Genomic DNA, 21,022 nt, shown 5'->3' on the forward strand with positions numbered 1-21,022 from the left:
AGATTATCATCACATGTACGAGGGCCTCCGACGAGCCAACTTGATCAGATGTTGATCGGGTTGGTTTTAAAATTCCCGTCAGGGCGAGGGCTGCATTAGCTCATTCATTCAATTCTTGCCCTGATAGCCTGTAACCCCTTCATTTTTGGCAAGATCTGCTTGTTTAAGCAACTTCCACAAACAAGCAGATCATTCACCATTTTCAGCGGGTCAGTCCCGCTTTTGACAGCTCAACCAGCACACCCGTGTTTGTACTGGAAAGTCCCTATTCTCTCTGCACTGAACAGCTAAAAAAAAAGAAACAATGTTTCTAACTTAAGTGGGTTTTGGCAGAGAGCCCAGAACAGCCAGGCGGTTCAGATAAGATACTTTTGTAACAATTTTGAGATAAGCAAATAAGTAATTATAACAATATAAGATAACAGGTCCCTTGGGAGAAGATAGACTCACATCTTAAGGGGCAATTCACTTTCATTAGTAACTGCAATAACTGGAAAAAAAACCCACAGATATATGTTCAAACTTTCATAACCTGCCAAATTTTGTAAAATGAACATGGTAATTAGGGGGTATGGTCACAAAATGGGCATGGTCAAAAACAAATTATTTTTTTTGGTCCCTTTTTTTTATCTCCAAAATGTTGGGAGGTATGTTTAATAAAATGGCCATTTACTTTACTATGCACCCCCCTGATTGCTGTAAAAAATAATAACATATATGCATACAATTGCTCAAGTTGTTTGTCACATTTAGTAACAATACTTTGCGACACTTGAAGTTTTTTTAACTTAAAGGAATTGTTCAGTATAAAAATAAAAACTGGGTACATAGTCTGTGTAAAATAAAAAATGTTTCTAATATAGTTAGGCAAAAATGTAATGTATAAAGGCTGGAGTGACTGGATGTCTAACATAATAGCCAGAACACTACTTCCTGCTTTTCAGCTCTCTTGGTTTACACTGACTGGTTACCCTGGTTACCAGGCAGTAATAGGGTTGCCACCTTTACTTGAAAATAATACCGGCCAGTGGGGGGCGGGCACCAAAGGGGGGCGGTCCGCGGCACAAAAAGGGGCAGAGCTACGCGGTGTGCCGCAAAAGGGGCGGAGCAACATCGCAGAGACGTCCGGTAAATTTGTAATACCGGCCCGGCCTAGGCAGTAACCAATCAGAGACTTGAGGTGGGGCACATGGGTCATATCTGTTGCTTTTGAATCTGAGCTGAATGCTGAAAAGCAGGAAGTAGTGTTCCGGCTATTATATTAGACATCCAGTCACTCCAGACTTTATACATTACATTTTATATTAGAAACATTTTTTATTTTGCACGGCCTATCTATTTACACAGTTTTTATTTTCACACTGAACTGTTCCTTTAAAGCAATTCCCACGCTGGGTAAACGTGAATGACGCTCTCTATAACATCATAAGCAAGTTCTCAATGCCTTCTGGGAGTCAACGTACCGCCACTGTCCCGCTCGCTCATTCGCACAAACTATTCCATGCCCTCTGACCGGAAATGGCGCTTAAATTCCGCCCTCTGATATACACCGCTAGTGACCAATTGCTTTAGATTCTCAATGGCGCCAACCACTTAGGAATGAAAGTGGGCGGAACAAGCGCCGGCGCTACAGGAGTCCGCCATGTTGGTTTTTTTTTTTTTTTTTTTTTTTTTGACCGTGTGACGCCAGAAACCCGCTCGCTGTTCTGGGAACGTCCGAAACGGGCTACGGACCGAGCCGCTCTGTAGTGTAATAAGAGCGGGAAGCTCCGAGAGGTAAATACTGTGCGAGAGTTGCATCCATTGGTTGTGAGCGAGAGACATTCAGAAAAGGAGGGAACGCGTGTAGTAGGACAGGCCCTAGTGCAGTCCGCCTCCAGGGTACGCTTCCCTGCAGCAGTGCTAAGGAGGTGGGAGCGCGGCCTAGCCGTATAGTGAAGTTCACGGAGGAGTCAATGATAGGGATACTCTCTTCTTGCACTTTTAATGCGATTACAAGATCGACTTCCGTGGCGAATAACCATTACTTTAACATTCTACACTCGTAGTTGGGCTTGGAGTCTTATGGGGACTGCTTGTTTGTCGGCATCTGGCCTCCTGTACTTGCCGGCTCACAGTTTAATAGAAAGCAGGGGGATACCTTTTCATTGGTGCCGTAGATCACAACATCTCCTAGTTGGTTTCAAGGTTCTTTGTGCCGTGCAGTTTGAGCAGACGCTGGAAATAAGCCCTGCTGCTGGAGAGGTGCAAATTCCTCTTACAGTTGATGGACTACGTGGCTATCAATTCGAAAAGATGTCTTTATATATATATTTTTGTTTTTTTGTATTTTTTTCCCCAGCAAAAGTTTTATTTTAGCTTCTGCTTTTATGTGAAATTTGGCCCCAGAATCAACATTCAGAATAAATTCCACGGACAGTATGCCAGGTTGATCATTCGTTTTTGTAAAGTAAGTGGGACAAAAATGCTAGAAATTGACCTCCATTCATACCAACTCACACCTCGCCTCAGGGCTTCACATTTTCCCGCAATCCCTGCCTGTCACGTGTGATTCCTGTTCACTTTGAATGGGGGGCAATTGCTAGTATTTTGTCCCCCTTCCAGCAATATGATACTAAAATTTTGCCAGTTGTGTGACTGACTAGGATTTTCGCATGTCTCCAGAGTGATCTTGTATCCAGTTCCTAGCTCTTGTTAGTTATTAAAGGAGAAGCAAAGTGTTTTTGCACTTGTGGGTGCCAAATGTTAGGCACCCCCAAGTGATTGTATCGATTTACCTGAAACCTAAACTAAAAAGTTGGCTATTTTGTTCAACTCCACATGCGTTTACCCCAGGAAATTTGAGGAAGATGGAAGTGGATCGCTATGTTGTGCTCGCTGGAATAACCCCGGGCCGGTGAAGTTTTCTGCTGATAGGAACACTGGCCCAGGGTTTCAGATAAGTCAATATAATCACTTGGGGGTGCCTAACATTTGGCACCCCCAAGTGCAAAAAGACTTTTCTTCTACTTTAAAAGCAAATGGTGTCTGACATTGGAAAAAAAATGTGGATTAAGTGCATTTTTTTCCCCTTTAAATGTGTAATACTGGTCATATACAGGTCAAGAAAAGCTGTTGTTTCAGCTTCCCAATGAGTGGAGACCACATCAGCGCATTGATGTGGTCCTCTCCCAAAGGGTCTGCAAAGACTGCTTTAATAAACCGAATGACCGAATTTAATTGAGGATATTGATGGTCAGATCGATTTGGGGAACAAGCACTGACAACTTTAGCTGCAGTCCTGTAAGAACAATGTCCGATCAGTCATTTTGTCACCCATAAGGAGATCGGTTTTCCTGCAGGTGACAAAGAGTCTGAAAAGTTTTAATCCAGTAGAATGGGGGTTGCTGCATGTTAATCAATTTACATGCAGTGAACTGGCTTAATCGTAAAAGTCTCCTTTAACGTTTTCTGCAATCCGCCATAATCGTGGGGAAAGGGGGAAGAAAACATTTTTCCCAAGATTAAGCGGGATCACCGAATGTCAAGTGTTTTACATACAGTGATTCCCGTTTAAAAGTATTTTTAGACATTTAGTCACCGATCAAAGAGCTGATTTCCGCTGGGGACAAAGCTCTATATGTAACATTGTCCTAAATAAAACCACTGCCTTTGAATCAGACAAGGATTAACTGATCTTTTGAATCTTGTGACTTCTGATTCCTAAAGCAAGACTGGTATGGGACCTATTATTCAGAATGCTTGGGACCTGGGCTTTTCCAGATAGAGGATCTTTCTGTAATTTTGATCTTCATACCGTAAGTCTACTAGAAAATCATGTAAACGTTAAATAAACCAAATAAGATTTGCTTACAATTAGGATTAATTATATCTTAGTTTGGATCCAGTACAAGGTACTGTTTTATTAATGCAGAGACAAACACAGTTCAGTACCGAATTCCTCCACACACCACTTACTTGATTTTCAAGCGTACATACACTCCCTGGCTGCTTCCAGACCAATTAGCATCCAGTACCTTTGCATGGAAGGAGAACACCTGCTGACCAATGTTTTTCAATCCATTTATTACAGCAGAAAATACAGCACAGGCTTTCGGGGGATACCTATATTTTCTGCAGTAATAAATGGATTGAAATATGAGCACAATCAAAACAAATCCATAATCTATATAATTAACTACTTCCTATCTCATAGCCTAGCAAACATTGGGGGAAAAAAGGGGGCTGTATGAAGCTTTTAAAATCTTGGTGAATGCATTGTTACTGCCCTAGAAAGTTAAGCATTTTTATAGTTGGCTTTTCTAAAACAAAAGTGTTATGACAGTCATGGGATCAGAGCTATGTGTATGGTGATGGGTTGATCCTATGCCTTACAGTGCACACATTCAAGTTGAGGAAGGCAGTGGATTGCCTTTTTTCTGCAAGTATATATGCCAGTGGAGAAATTGACGTGTGCTACTTAGCTAAGGCAATGCAGGGAAATATAGCAATGAAGGGGGTGCGGTTTCCGCTGAAGAAGAGCACGGCCCTGGGACCAAGTAAAACTCACTGGAGTACAGATTCACCCCAGTGAAATAGCCTTGTCCTTTAACTGATCTGACTTGCCTCTATCAAATTTGGCTTAGCTTCTTTTTAAAAAACAAATTTAGTGTTGTCTATTCTAGTCTGATGTCTTTGCACACATTGTTTAAAACTAAATCCAGATTGTCTATTTATCTTAACAGGTAATATATGATGTCTAACGGTTATGAAGATCACATGGATGACGTCTGCAGGGATGACATTGGTAGGACCAATTTGATTGTGAACTACCTCCCTCAGAATATGACACAAGATGAACTGCGAAGCCTTTTCAGCAGTATCGGAGAGGTAGAATCTGCAAAGCTTATTCGGGATAAAGTTGCAGGTAAGCCAAATAAATTTATAAATAATTTACATTTATACCGAAGGCTAGGGGTGTGGAGATTTTTTCTTTTTAAAAACCAAGTGATAATAATTTAATTTCAGACACCAGGTCAGATGCTTCTTTTGCAAAAATGCAACTACCTGGGTTGGTATTCTAGTGAGCTCCATACATACCCCTTGTTGCAGGTCCTGTAGATCCTTTGTGGCTGCCCTGGGCTGTGCACATGTGCAGCAGAGTATTGTCAGAACTTGTGCTCTACTGCACACGTGCAAAGCTATTTTTCTTGTCCTTCAATTACTTGTAGATTGTAAAATCTATGGTACATGCTGTCAAGGACCTGACTGTGTGACAGCATTCAGCCTTCTCTTTGATGTATACCACTGTTTTCTGGCAATGCGGCACAGCCAAGGCTGTAAGAGGCATACTGTTATCAAATAACTTGTGTTTTTTAAGAATAATTTTGTGTCATTTAATATGCAAATCTTATGTTGGGTTTCCCTTAATAAATATATGTATTTTTCTTTAAAGGAAAACTATACCCCCCAAACAATGTAGGTCTCTATTAAAAGATACTGAGTAAAACAGCTCATGTGTAAAACCCTGCTTCATGTAAATGAACCATTATCATAATATACTTTTTTAGTAGTATGTGCCATTGGATAATCATAAATAGAAAATTGCCATTTTAAAAAATAAGGGCCGTCCCCTGAGATCGTAAGATTCACTGTGCACACATACAAACCACATGTAAGGTCACATGAGCCAATTAACAGACAGAGTTCTGCCTTTTGCTTCCTCACTTCTTCCTGTTACAGTTAGTGTTGTAGTATTTCTGGTCAGGTGATCTCTGAGGCAGCACAGATAGAGTCACGAAATGGTGGTTCAAGGCAAGAGATGTAAAAGGGCAATATTTATGTAAATATATATTCCAGTTTGGTAAGATTCTTTAATATGTCATTCAATTTGATATAAACTATCTGTTGCTTAAGTATTCATTTTGGGGGTATAGTTTTCCTTTAAAACTACATAAATTAGAATTGTTGTGGCGTTATCTCCTAAAAAACAAATGCCCTATATGGCTACAAATGTAGTGTTATTGTTAGTTTTTATTACTGATCCTTCTATTCAGGCCTTCTCCTATTTATATTCCAGTCTCTTATTTAAATCAATACATGGTTGCTAGGGTAATTTGGACCCTAGATACCAGATTGGTTAAGATGCAAATTGAAGAGCATCTGAATTAAAAAGCTAAATAACTGTAAAACCTTCAATAATAAAAACAAATTGCAAATTGTCTCAGAATATCATACTAAAGTTATCTCAAAGGTGAACAACTCCTTAAGGGTAGGGACACACTGGGCGATTTGGGGAGTTTTAGTCGCCTGGCGACTAATCGCCGCGACTTTTCTCCCCGAATGCCTCCCCTCGCTCTGCGCCTGGCTAAAATGAAAAATCGCCTGCGCTAATCACACGCGGCGATTCGTTTTCCGAAGTCGCCCGAAGTTTCCTCGTGAGGCAACTTCGGGCGATTTCGGAAAACGAATCGCCGCGTGTGATTAGCGCAGGCGATTTTTCATTTTAGCCAGGCGCAGAGCGAGGGGAGGCATTCGGGGAGAAAAGTCGCGGCGATTAGTCGCCAGGCGACTAAAACTCCCCAAATCGCCCAGTGTGTCCCTACCCTAAAGGACAATGTTGTAATGTTTTTATAAACAGCTAGAATCATAAAACGTCTTTACATTGGACAGTCTTGCAGCAGTACTGTTTGGCCTGTGGGGTTGAATGGACCAATAACTGTACAAAGCACTGCATACGGTATGACCACCTTTCTCTTGTTCTGATCGTTCTGGCTCTCCGCCTACATGATCAGAATAGCAGGAAATGTGTGGCTCCCTTTCACAATGTTATACTGTGCATGGGCATCTTTAGCCAAAATAGCGACGTCCGGACTAACACCATGTCTAATGCTGGTAATTGTGCTTTCTTGGCAGACTTTTTCATGTTATATGTTAGCATTTAAAGCGAGTAGGAAATAAATGTATTAAAAATTCCAGGACTAGATCATTAACTTGCAAAACACACATTTAAGAGCCAACAGTTAAGTGCCAACCTATCTTTATTTTACACTGTATGATGTCTGTGGGGGAGGGGCGGTGAGATCCTCTCTCCCATTCAACTGATGGCCACTAGTCATTTATTTTTAATGAAGGTTAATTCTGTCGCAATGGTATGGTTGTAAAGCTTTTGAAAAAAAATAAAACGACTGCATTTTTATTTGTTTTTCATGTAAGTTTGATGGCCATTATGTGACTATATTGTTTATGTTCACACATTAATAAATCTGAAAATGTGTAATTAAAGCTTAAAGCATGACTAATCAAGAATTGCATTCTGTTTTTGCAGGGCACAGTTTAGGCTATGGTTTTGTAAATTACCTTAATGCAAAAGATGCAGAAAGAGCAATAAACACTCTTAATGGTCTGAGGCTTCAATCAAAAACTATAAAGGTAAGTCTAAATTTGTGGCTGCAGATGTTTTGTTTGTCCAAATCTATTTACAGGAGAGCTAAAGTTTGTCAAAAAAACTACCTAGAAATGTTATGCCTCATGGTTCCCACTAACTGTACCAGCCCAGATGTACAGCATCTCATATAAGTGAAGAAACATATGTCCAGCAACTCTGTATCTATCTTTACTGTCTGGACACCCCATTTGCTGAGTTTGCCCTGCTGTTTGTCAGTCAGATGTGCTTTGGTATCTACAATATGGTGTGCAGAAAACACGTTTAAAACAAAGGGGTCACAGTTGGAGTCCTAACTAATCTGTTTTGCCTGTTTGATGTATGACCTCTCCTTGCTATCTAATTTTATTGAAGGGGTTGTTCACCTTTCAACACTTTTTTCAGTTTTGTTGGTTTCAGATTGTTCACCAGAAATACTTTTTTCAATTGCTTTCTATTTTTTATGTGTGTAAAGTTTTTAAAGCAGCTGGGGGGGTGGGGGTCACTGACCTGGTTAACTGTTATGAATTGATACATTTAGTTGATACATTTCTTATCTTTGTCCCTGCTGAGCAGAATCCCTGCGTTTCATTAAAGGAATTGTTCACTATAAAAATAAAAACTGGGTAAATGGATAGGTTGTGCAAAATAAAAAATGTTTCTAATATAATGTATAAAGGCTGGAGTAACTGGATGTGTAACATAATAGCCGGAACACTACTTCCTGCTTTTCAGCTCTCTTGATTTCCACTAACTGGTTACCCTGGTGACCAAGCAGTAACCAATCAGTGACTTGAGGGGAGCCACATGGGTCATAACTGTTGCTTTTGAATCTGAGCTGAATACTAAGGATCAGCTGCAAACTCACTGAATAGTTTTGTCCCATGTGGCTCCCCTTCAAGTCACTAACTAACTCAGTTAAGGTGGCCATAGACCCACAGATATTGTCTTACGAAACGCGAAGGCACCCAAACAACGGCCATTGTTAGTGCTGAATCGTCAGATACAGATAGGATCATATTGTTTCTATTTGTATATCTGACAATTCAGCTCTAACAGTTAGTATTGAAAACTACCAATGGTCGCAGGAAATATCGGAATTGTAATGTCTATTGTCACCTTTAGGAACTAACTGAAAATTAAGGTACATGTGTATCATCTGACTGACCTGATCAGAATGGAAACAACTGCCTGGAAGAATCTGCCAAACTGGGGTACTAACCCCAAAAGACTCAAAGTAGTAATTAACTGGTCAAAACAGATCTGCTAAACATGATATTATAGGATTTGAAAATAAAATTAGCTTGTATAGTATAGAAATTATTGGGAAAATATGGCACCAATCTGGAACCTCGATGTAAAGTCCAGGAGTCTGTAGTATTATGATTAAAAACAGCAGCATAGAAATTAATTTACAAAATCACATGAATAGTAACTTTTGATATTATTGGTCCTTTTTGAGAATGTAGACCAAATTGGCAAATTTTTGTTTTCTTTGGCCACAATAAAGTATGAAAATTTTTTCTTGTTTAGCATTGTGTTTTTTGGAACTCCGCCTGTCTGTAACAGCTCCTTGGTAGATATAAGAGCAGCACTTAATAGTAAAATTCCATGTCTCACTGCGACTCCTTCATTTACATTGAGTAGGAGAAACAATAGCCTGCCTGAAAGCAGTTCCATCCTGAAGTGCTGGCTCTTTCTAAAAACAGGCAAAATGACACAAAATGGCTGCCTACACACCAATATTAGATCTAAAAAAAAAAAAATACACTTTTTGGGTTAGGTATGAAATTTTACATGGTAGATTGAATTATTTGCAGTGTAAACAGTGTAATTTAGAAATACAAACCACACCATAAAAATCATGACAGAATCCTTTTAATGCCAGTATTTTTTGTTTCAGGTCTCCTTTGCTCGTCCAAGTTCAGAAACCATCAAAGATGCAAATTTGTACATCAGCGGACTCCCAAGGACAATGACACAGAAAGATGTGGAAGATATGTTTTTACCATTTGGACACATTATCAATTCTCGAGTGCTGGTTGATCAAGCAACAGGTAATACCAATTTTACTGTGTAACCAGATGTATCTCTATTTATTTTCCCTTTGAATTTGATCCCTTTGATGGAAATATTAAGAGGTGAATGAATATATTTTATTTTACTTGTTCCCCTAGTAAGATTATGTATGTAAGTATAACTTTATTTGGAAGATGCTGTTAAGGAGCCGCAGTTCCATACAATATATACAAGTACACACAGGGAGGACAAGTCACACAATAAATATACACAGAGCTCATATAAAGACACAAAGCTTAAATGCTATGTGGTAGGAGACAGAGTTGAAAGGAGAGCTTACAGTCTAATTGGATGGGTGGCTAACATACAGGTGCAAATTGAAGTGAAAAAGTGCACAAGGTGAAGGCATAGTTCAATACATACCAGGACTAGACTAATATTCTAGTGCTCCAAATGGTAGACTCTTGGTTTTGTCTTGAAGAGATAGAGAGAGCACTTCTTACGGAGGATTTTAATGTCTTTCTTACTGTTTAAGCTTTGTTTTGAACTGTTGTGACCTGTTCTCAGGCTGGCTGTCCACAATCAACATTCTCACGTATTGTTATTATTATGTTAAATATGCTACCAAGAAGCCAATAGATAAAACAACCCTAAACTGGATTGTGTTGAGAGATTTGTTTAGCTCTTTTAAAGGGGTATTGTACAGACTTTGCAGTGTCAAAATGCTAAAACATAGTCCTTAAAGCTTGTAGGTAAAATCAGGCACTTCGCTGCTCTCAAACCTGCATCTCAAACATGCGTGCTAGCCTGTTCTGATTCTCATGCTTTCCGCCACATGGAAGAGCATAAGTTAACATTGCTACGCTTTGCTATCTGTTTGTGCTCTTTAGAGACCAGAAACAAAACAGAACAACCTTTTTGTTATCATTTCAGGTTTGTCCCGGGGCGTTGCATTTATACGGTTTGATAAAAGATCAGAAGCTGAAGAGGCTATTGCCAGTTTTAATGGACACAAACCTCCTGGTTCTTCAGAGCCTATTACAGTAAAATTTGCTGCCAATCCAAATCAGAGCAAGAATATGGCCCTACTTTCACAGATTTGTCACTCCCCAGCTCGACGATTTGGAGGGCCTGTCCATCACCAGGCACAAAGGTTCAGGTAAAGTAACAATTGTGCTTTTAAAAGATAATTTGTTTTGCCACAATTGGTGTTTATCTTGATTAGTAAGCCTTTTATTATAAAATCCCTAAAAATCCGTTAAACATCTCCCCAGAATAACATACCATATTAGGTTTCTAAATTACAATTCACTTCAGCTCATTTAGCAATTTTCTTGTTTAGTGTAAAGCTCTGCCTCCTTTTTTTTTTCCTTTCTTGGCTTTTCTTTCTTCTACCATGAAAGGTGTCTACTGGGTATCCTCTGCTTCAGAAATCAGGCATGTGCAGCAGACGCCTTTTTGAGGCCTTCATAGTAGGAGACTAGGCTTCACACTAGACATGGAAGTCCCTAAAAGAACTGATGTTAAGCTGCTTGTAATTTAGAAACCAAATAAGACTCAAAGCAGGTGTGTTATTTTTGGCCGTGTTTGGAGTAATTTTTTAGATCTTAAAAAGGTTTACTTATTCTTTAAACTTTACCTAGCTACAGGAATAATGTATCAGAAATCCGCACTCCTCCAGCGACAAATCAATATCTCACAGTGCCTTTTATGCTTCTCAGGTCTGTTTATTGCTGAACATACAAAGAAGTGTGGCAATTGAATGAGCAATATTTACCAATACTTTGGCTGGAAAATAGGTGCTTAATTGCTAAATTGGGAGGGCAATTAAGCACCTATGTTAGTTAATAAAAACTACAATATTTCACTGGCACGGGTAGTCAGGAAAACGGAGGAATGAGTTGTAACTTTGGGCTATCCGTTTAATTATTTACATAGCAATTGGATCTATTCAGAATCCCACTTTTTAACTGTAAAAGCAGAAAATAAAGGTACTCCAAAATAAAGAAAGACTTTTCTTTTGGAGGGATGCACATCAGCCCTAAATGTGCTTGATTTGCTTTTCAATAAAGCATCTGTTTGAAATAGGTACATACATTCTCTGGAAAAAAAAAGTATCAATTTGCAGTGAAATACAAATAATAAATGCCTGTGTTTAACCCTTTCCCTGCCAGCCGTTTTGTCCTAGATGCGAACATCTACTGCCAAGCAGTTTTTAGATATTTTGCACTCTTTCACTTTAAGGGCCTTTCCTGGGGTGGTCTTTTAGTTAACGCAGGAAAACAATATATTGTTTTTTTCAGGACAACCTGAACTTTCACAATATGCAAGAATTTTGGTGTAATTCCACTTCTGTAAAAAAAATATTGGATTCTAAGTGTCAAATAAAATGAAAAAAATCATATTTCACGAAGAACAATCACATATATCAGAAACATCATTCATTTTATGTACGAGAACACAGCCGATTTAGAAAGGTCTATGTCTCCTAAACGCGACAATACCAAATATATATAGTTTTATGGAGATTTCTCACTTGTATAGCTAAAAATCTACAAGCAGTACACAACCAAATTTCCAAAGCAACACTCCCCAAACGGCATACTTTAGATTTCAAGGCCAAACATTCCGCTAACAGTAGGTTTACCCTAGAAAACTACCCATTACTAGAAAGAACAGATTCTGGTGAATCAAAAATGGGTAGAAATATCTTTGTACTCCAAACTACCAAGTTGCAATTGTTTCCTAAAGTTATAATGTTTTATAGAAATTGGTGAATTTTTTGAAAAATGACCTCAAAGCTAGCAACATATCTCCCACACATCATTAGGTATCAATGTAAAACACCCCAAATATAAAATCCTGGGTCCACTGAACAGTTTGATGCCCAATATGAATAGATGTACCCAAGCACGTGGCATAGGGGGCCCCAAAAGGAAGACCCCCCGTTTGTTCTGTCATTTCAGATACTGCAAAATCAACACATTTACATAGTTTTGGGGGCGGCAAAGGTAGAAAAAAGTACGTTCACCCCAGAAAACAATATATTTTCGGAAAGTACACATTCCCCTGAATCCAAATTGGGTATGCATGTCTTTCTACACCAAAGTACCAAGCGGCAAACCATTCCTAAATCTGGTGATTTTGGCGACATTTCCAAAAATCACCTAAAAATTTCTACCCTGCAGCATCGTATTACCCACATACTTTTAGGTATCAAGAGAAATCACCCCAAATATGAAAGCCTAGGGTCCTCTGAACAGTTTGATGCCCAATATGTATAGGTGTACCCAAGCAAGTGGCATATATGGGCCTGAAATTGAAGACCCCCATATGGTCTGTCATTTCAGATACTTCAAAATCAACACATTTACATCGTTTTGGGGGGGGGGGCAAAAGTAGAAAACAGTAAGTTCACCCCAGAAAACCATATATTTTCGGAAAATACACATTCCCATGAATCCAAATTGGGTATGCATGTCTTTCTACACCAAAGTACCAAGCCGCAAACCATTCCTAAATTTAGTGATTTTGGTGACATTTCCAAAAATCACCTCAAAATATCTACCCTGCAGCATCGTATTACCCACATACTTTTAGGTATCAAGAGAAATCACCCCAAATATTAAAGCCTAGGGTCCTCTGAACAGTTTGATGCCCAATATGTATAGGTGTACCCAAGCACGTGGCATATAGGGGCCCTAAAATGAAGACCCCCCCTTGTATGTTCTGTCATTTCAGGTACTGCAAAATTAACACATTTACATCGTTTTGGGGGGGGCAACGGTAGAAAAAAGTAAGTTCACCCCAGAAAACCATATATTTTCGGAAAGTACACATTCCCACGGATCTAAATTGGGTATGCATGTCTTTGTACTCCAAAGCACCAAGCCACAAACCATTCCTAAATTTAGTGATTTTGGTGACATATACAAAAATGACTTCAAAATATCTACCCTGCAGCATCGTATTACCCACATACTTTTAGGTATCAAGAGAAATCACCCCAAATATGAAAGCCTAGGGTCCTCTGAACCGTTTGATGCCCAATATGTATAGGTGTACCCAAGCACGTGGCATATAGGGGCCCCAAAAGGAAGACCCCCATATGGTCTGTCATTTCAGGTACTGCAAAATCAACACATATACATAGTTTTGGGGGGAGCAAAGGTAGAAAAAAGTACATTCACCCCAGAAAACCATATATTTTCGGAAAGTACACATTCCCGCGAATCCAAATTGGGTATGCATGTCCTTGTACTCCAAAGTACCAAGCCGCAAGCCTTTCCTAAATTTGGCGATAAAAGCAACAGTTTTTACATTTTTGAAAATTGCCTAAAAATATTGCAATTGGCCGCATTTATCTCACCCAATTTCTTTGGGTACATACAATTCTAAAACACCATAAATACTGATGCCAAGGGTCAACTGAACCGTTTGATGCCCAATATGCATTGATATACCAAGGCAGCTGGCATGTGCGGACCCCAAATGAAAATAGTGCATATGATTTTTCTCCGCTGCCGATTCACCTTCTGTGAACATAGACCCTTGACTTCATATTATGTGCCTCAAGACCCTCCTAACAGCAAAGACCCCCCCAAAACCATATATTTTTGGAAAGTACACATTCTGACGAATCCAAAAAAGATAAAGACGTCTTTCTACACCAAACTGCAAAGCTTTTCTAAACGCAGAGGTTTTTACATCATTTCTGAAAATCGCCTAAAATTGTTGCAGTTTGCCGCATTTATCGCACACAATGTTTTACGTATAAAGAAAAATCACCCTAAATATGGACGTCAGAGGTCTACTAAATAGTTTGATGCCCAATATGCATAGATTTACCAAAGAATGTGGCGTGTACGGACCCCAAATGAAAAACATGCCTATAAATTTTCACGCTAGCCAACTAAGCTGCAGAAAAGAGAGCCCCAACTGTGCGTTATGTGCCATAAGACCCCAAAACTGTAAAAAGACCCCCAGAAACCCATATATTTTTGGAAAGCATATATTCTGGCGAATCAAACTAAGTAAAATAAATCTTTCTATACCAAAGCACCAAACAGCAAAACTATACTAAAGATACATAAGGAACAATAATGCATGGATAAAATTGCAATAAAACCACAAAAATAGCGTAAATCAATGAAATAACAAAATAATTGATCCGACAGCGTAATTAGTGGCCGAAATCGATTATCCAATAGTCACGCTGTCAAAATAACATGCTTTTAGGCAAAACAAACAGTACAATGAATAAGTAAAAAAAACAAAAAAAAACACCTGTTTGTGAGTTTTTGTGTATACATATTTGTGCACTAATAAAAGTTGTCTTGAGTGTGCAAGTACATGTAATTAAGTGTAAATAAGTGTACAAAATCGACCAAGTGTGCTAAAATAAAAAAATAAAAAATACAAATTTTTACTAAAATGTTTATGTAAGTGTATAAATGTACTGTAGGTATGTGTAAGTGCAGGTAAGTGTGTAAAAAAAAAAAAAGTGCACTTACCGTTTTTGTAGCAGGAGGATCGCTGGAACCGAAGGAGGACTCCTGGCAGCGTGTCTGCAGAGTTACTGCGCAGCAGGAAGTGAGTGGGCGGTTGGGCGACGAGGAGGAGGTAAGCCAGCAGCAGCAGCGCTTACATTGCGCTTCTGCTACTTTGAAGTCGGATCTGCGACAATCGCGTCGCAGATCCGACTTGACAGCCCCCCAGCCACGTTGCCCAGGGGGCTGTCTACCCTCCTGACTCTCTGCAGAGGCGGCAAAAGCCGCCGATGCAGAGAGAAGGGCTCAGCTGCAATAAACGTACGAGGTACGTTCTTGGCAGCCTGAGCCCTGAACCGCCAGCACGTACGCCGTACGTGCTTGGCGGTTAAAGGGTTAAGGCTAATAGCAGAAACACAAATCAAATGAGGGGACTCCTAACAGCAAAAAGAGTTATGCAAGAGGTGCTGATTACGCAGGGATACCACCAACAAGTAACTGAAAAGCTCAATATAACATAGAATGGGTGTGCATACTCTAATATAACATACAAACAAAAGGTGTTATAAAGTAAATTTCTTTTATATAGATATAAAAAAATGTACAACAGGTAGATCAATATCTTGTACAAGACAATTTATACACAATGATACTACAAGTATATACATGCCACCAACTTTGTAAGTTCAAGGCGAAAAATGAAGATAAACCACAAGAAGCGGATACACTTTGCCAAAGGATGACAATACCCCAACGTTTTGGCACACTAGCCTTTGCCTGCACACACAAACGAATGGTGATGATGCAGGCGCGCATTAAGCAAGGTTAACGCAGGGTTATATTGCCGCGTCATGACGCTGGATTTGATATCCAGGGAAATGACATGGGCACGAACGCGGAAGTGCAGGGAGGGTGCGAAAACTGCGCTAATTGATAGAAATTGAACAGGGTATTTATACCTAACACAAACAGGTTGCACATCAGAATCCCCCTTGACAAAGGCTAGTGTGCCGAAATGTTGGGGTACTCTCATACTTGTTAGTATCATTGTGTATAAATTGTCTTGTATAAGATATTGTTCTACCTGTTGTACATTTTTTTATATCTATATAAAATTTACTTTATACCACCTTTTGTTTGTATGTTATTTAGAGTGTGCGAACCCATTCTTCGTTATATTTATTTTAAGGCTAATGGCACACAGGGTATTCCCAGTCTGTGGGAGTCAAAACACTTTTTTTTCTCTGTTCCACCACAGGGGAGCACAGAACGAAATGCAGGCTGTTCTTATAGTGTATGTTGCTTTCCACATCTGTTCGGTGCTTGTATGCGCCCATGTAAATAAGTACATCACTATAAAAAAACAAGCTGCGTTTTGCCCTGCGTTCCACTGCAGGAGAGTGCAGAACAAAACTCCTATCTGTATTTTTCCCCCTGTGATTCAATTAACTTTTTGCTAAAAATCATGAATTTGAATAATGCTTTTAAAAAACTGAAACGCTTGCAAGGTCATGGCAGCTGTCATGGCAAAATGTAAACTATTCATTTATAATCTTTTATGTAATGCAGACATAAAAAAAGAAAGATTCTGGATATTCATATTCTTTCACAGTTTTGTTTATTTTTTTTAATTAGGTAACTTTTGCGTTTTTAAAATGTCATGGTTATTCAAAATATTAAAATACATATTTTAATAAATAGGCCTCCACAAATCACTGCATTTATCCCTACATTAACTGCATTCACTTATGGGTTTTCAAGTAAAGATCACCTGACATGAGTGCGGGTGTAGATAATTACTATAGGATATTCCTGTTTTCTCCTTAGGACTGGAGATTCTTTAATTACAAATAAATACCACTTGAATGTGATCTTTAATGAATTAACTTATGGTAAATGTTTGTTTAATAAACATGTAAATCATCTTAAGTACATAGCAGAAATATTTTCCCTACGAATTAACTTTTAGTAATATCATGGCAAATAACACATTGTGTGACCACAAAATATCTATTTTTTTTTATACATAGGTACATTAAATAAACATATATGCAATTGTTTTTCTAAAAAGATTAAGAGATCTATTTACTCGCTCTAAATATTGGGGCGCACTATAGTGTCTGCTTACGTTTAACAAGTTCTGGAATCCGGTTTATATGCATTTGCTTATGTCAATATCAGACAACTTTCATGTTAGACCAATAATTTTACTTTGGCTAACAAAACTTTTCAGATGCATTTTGGTTCTCGGACTATTTAATTACAATTTATACTGTAGAATCCTTTCCAGATATTTACATTAATAGGTACATGTGTATCCACGTTATTCCGTAGTAGCAAAATGCATTGTAATGATAAATTGTATTTAGTTTTATTTGTCACTCATTTGATGAAATTAGAAGGATTTTCTTTCCTTTGTAAACTTCATCAGAGCACCATGAATATAACGTGCACTGTAATCATAACTGCTTTAGCTTCATTGTCACCCATTTAATGAAATCAGGGAGAGGTAATTCTTAAGAAAAAGTAAAACCTAAAACTTAATATGGTTAGAAATGCCTTATTTATTCAATTATATATTGAACCAGATTACTAGTAATGATCCAGTCTAATAATGATCAAAGTTGTCACTTGGGTGGGGATGAGGAATCTGGATCCAAGTCAATTTTTGTAGACTTTTACATTTTTGTATTACAAAACAAAACCTCTTAATATAAATTGTACACTGCAATGCTTTATTTCACCTTAAAGGCAAGTTCCTAGTAACTACAAAACTAGTAAAATAGGCTGTGGAATAAAAAAACTAAATGTTTTCAATATAGTTAGCCAGAAATGTATTGTATAAAGGCCGAAGCAAGTGGATGTCTATGGTAATAGCCAGAACACTACTTCCTCCTTTGCAGCTTTCAAACCTACCTGGACAGTCAGTAACCAGTCAGTGACAGGGTAGGGGGGGGGGTCATATGGGACAGAACTATTCAATTGGTTTGCTTTTGAATTTGACCTGCATGCCAACTGAACAGTTGTGTCCCTTGTAGCCCCCTTCAAGTCACTGACTAACAGGTAAGAGAGTTGCAAAAGATGTAGTTGTGTTCTGGCTATTATGTTGGAGCCTTGATAGATTACTAACTATATTAGAATTTCTTTCTACATTTTGCACAACCTATTTACCCAGTATAATTTTTACACAGAAATGTTTAAGTTCTGAAATGTATAGATGTACAAATTTGATCTTTATATGCTTTATCAACCATTTTTCTTCTGTTCTAAATTGACAGGTTTTCTCCGATGGGTGTAGATCACATGAGCAGCATATCTAGTGTAAATGTTGCAAGCAGTGCATCTTCTGGTTGGTGCATCTTTATCTACAATCTTGGCCAAGATGCAGACGAAGGAATCCTTTGGCAAATGTTTGGCCCTTTTGGAGCAGTCACTAATGTCAAGGTTATTCGTGATTTTAACACCAACAAATGTAAAGGTTTTGGTTTTGTGACCATGACAAACTATGAAGAAGCAGCAATGGCTATCGCAAGTCTTAATGGCTACCGTCTAGGGGACAAAACCTTACAAGTTTCCTTCAAAACCAGCAAGTCCCACAAATAACTTGCTCTTAAAATTTTGTATGTAATAGAGAAATTACAATCTGCTAAATTGGGGGGAGGGGAATACAATTTTTGTCATTTTTGTTCGTGTACTCATTGCGCCAATTTTCAAGTGTGTTTTGTCTTATCAAAATGACATTTTTTTTATACTCTGGGGATGCAACTTACATGTTCAAATGTTTGAGAAACCCCTCGTGTTAGACCAATTTTAAGTTCATTAAGTTATTTACTTTAAGTATACAAATAAAATATGGATAGTTTTGACTAAAATATGCCCTTCAGATTGTGGTAAATTGAAGCATGCTTGAACCTTGAAGATGTTTTAAAAAATTCTTGCTCTGCGGGTTGTTCTTTGTTCCAGACAATGGATTTTTTCCTTTAATACAAGTACTATTTCCATGGTTTACCCCTTCCTATAGACTTTGAAAGTTTATAAAATTGAGTTTAGTACTTGCTTGCAATTACCCGAGCCAACAGAGATCCTTTTAGGCTTCATAAAGTTAAGATCATTAGTAGCACCATGTCTGTTTATTATACGTGCAATCCCATTTAAGACATGACTAATGACTGTGATTTGTCTTAAGTAGACAAGTACCCTTTGTCTTTCCTTTAAGAAAATACATTTATGTTTTGGTTTTTAATGAAGGCTTATGTTGGCATGTGTGGAAACATGACTGCTTAGACTCTACCGTGCCCATATTTTGTTAGTTGTTGGGATTGTAAATACCAATTAAGTCCAAAGTAAAAACACCTTCTGCCTGCTTCCCTCTCCCCCATCTCATCCTTGTTCTCCTGTTGTAAATGAGAACCATGTATAAAGGAGAACAAAAGATGAGATCTCCATAAAACATAATTTAAACTGTAAATATTATATATCAGAATTGGTTTAATCTGACTGAATACGTTTCATTTATTCTATTGGTCCTTTTATGGGACCCTATTTCTAAGAGAGAGAGAGATTAACTTTGCGGAGTGTTTTTTTTTTTTCCAGTCCAAAATTATTCTCCAATCTTTTAATCAGCCCATAGAATGATAGGGATGGACCAAAAAGTTCATAACACAAACTATTCCAATATTATTTATAAGTCCAAAGAAAACCTTCATGTAGCCTTTCTTGATTGATATTATGTGGCAAATAATGCTTACCTTGTGCACTCTTGTTGTGGTGCATCATAAATTAATTTAGATAATCGTCCAGTTATTATATAAAGTATCATTTGGATTAATATAGATTCCTTGTTCGTACTCCTTAAACATTTGAGCATTGTTTAGTTCTTGTTTTCTCTTTGCATCCCGTTATGACTTAGTTTTCGTTTTCTGCTTTATAGTTTTTCCTTTTTTTTTTTTTTTAACGTTAACAGCAGAACCTATTTCAAATTAAATATTAACAGTTTGATTCCTAGTTTAAAAAATATCTAACACTCTTCCCAAGTACCAGTTTTGTTCCTGTTGATTTTGTTTCTTTTGTTTTTTTGTTTTACTTTTGCATTTATCATTAAATTTGATTTTGTTTTGCTCAACTTTTGTTTTTGTTTTGGTTCTTTTGTTTTGTTTTGTTTGTTTTTTTTTCATTTAAATAATTTGGTACCTAGCGCATTTCAGTTCATTCCTTTATTATTAGGTTACATACACATATTCAAATATCTAGCTAAAAAAGGTCTTAACATTTTAATGATAAGGAGTTTGTGCTTTTGGAATAAATGGGATTTCTTTTTACATTTAATTCTGATTGTTTTTCCCTTGAACATTCTAGTAGCAACACCAGAAACACATAAAAGTTTAGATGTCAGCATTTTTAGTGACTAGTGGAAGAATCAGAAACTGGAGACTCCTTGCATGAAGTCTGGGCCCCTGAATACCCTGTAGTTATGCATTGTTGATTAACTTTTTTTTATTAGGCTGAAAGGCAACATGGAGAAACTGTCATTCAGATTACTATCTGATACCTAGGCTCTGTGACCTTGGTAACTATATAAGGGTTAATAATCAAGACAAAAAAAAAAAGACTACAGGTACAAGTATGGGTTCGATCGTCTGAAATGCTTGGGACCTGGAAATTTCCTCTGCACCTGAAGTCTACTAAAAAACAGTTTAAAGTGAAATAGCCACGAGGATGCATTTTGCCTTGAATATGTAGTTAATATGCAGTTTTATTATAACAGTGAAACAGGAAGTCATTTTAAAACAGTATTTGCTTAAAATGGATTCTTCCTGTAATTAAGAGAATTTTGGCCTTCCAGATAAGGGATCCATACCTGTTTAAGACTTAAATTCATTTGTCAGCCCTTTTCACTTCAGATATTAATTTATTACACATGAAACAGCCTACTTAACTGCTGTCTATAGTATTCCATAATTATTATTTGACTGGATAACTGTAAGTGTATCCCAAACTCCTTTGAGGGCATTTTGTGTTTTATACTGTCTTTACAGCCAATCTTCAATTTTAATATTTACATATAACGGGTTTCAGTATTATTAGAATGTGTTCACTAAAGAAAATGTATTTA

General features: G+C 37.8%; 1 protein-coding gene across 2 annotated transcripts; it reads left to right on the forward strand.

Moving 5' to 3' along the window:
• Positions 1-1,714: 1,714 nt before the first annotated feature.
• On the forward strand, positions 1,715-20,032 carry elavl1.S (ELAV like RNA binding protein 1 S homeolog). 2 transcript variants are annotated; one of them, NM_001095159.1, is given in 6 exon segments: positions 1,715-1,776; positions 4,725-4,906; positions 7,307-7,410; positions 9,306-9,459; positions 10,355-10,580; positions 18,189-20,032. In NM_001095159.1, coding segments are annotated over 5 exon segments (981 nt in total). In that variant the 5' UTR covers positions 1,715-1,776; positions 4,725-4,734; the 3' UTR covers positions 18,514-20,032.
• The last annotated feature ends 990 nt before the right edge of the window (positions 20,033-21,022 follow it).

This window comes from Xenopus laevis, chromosome 1S, assembly GCF_017654675.1.
Source record: "Xenopus laevis strain J_2021 chromosome 1S, Xenopus_laevis_v10.1, whole genome shotgun sequence".
In the NCBI taxonomy this organism is placed as follows: Eukaryota; Metazoa; Chordata; class Amphibia; order Anura; family Pipidae; genus Xenopus; species Xenopus laevis.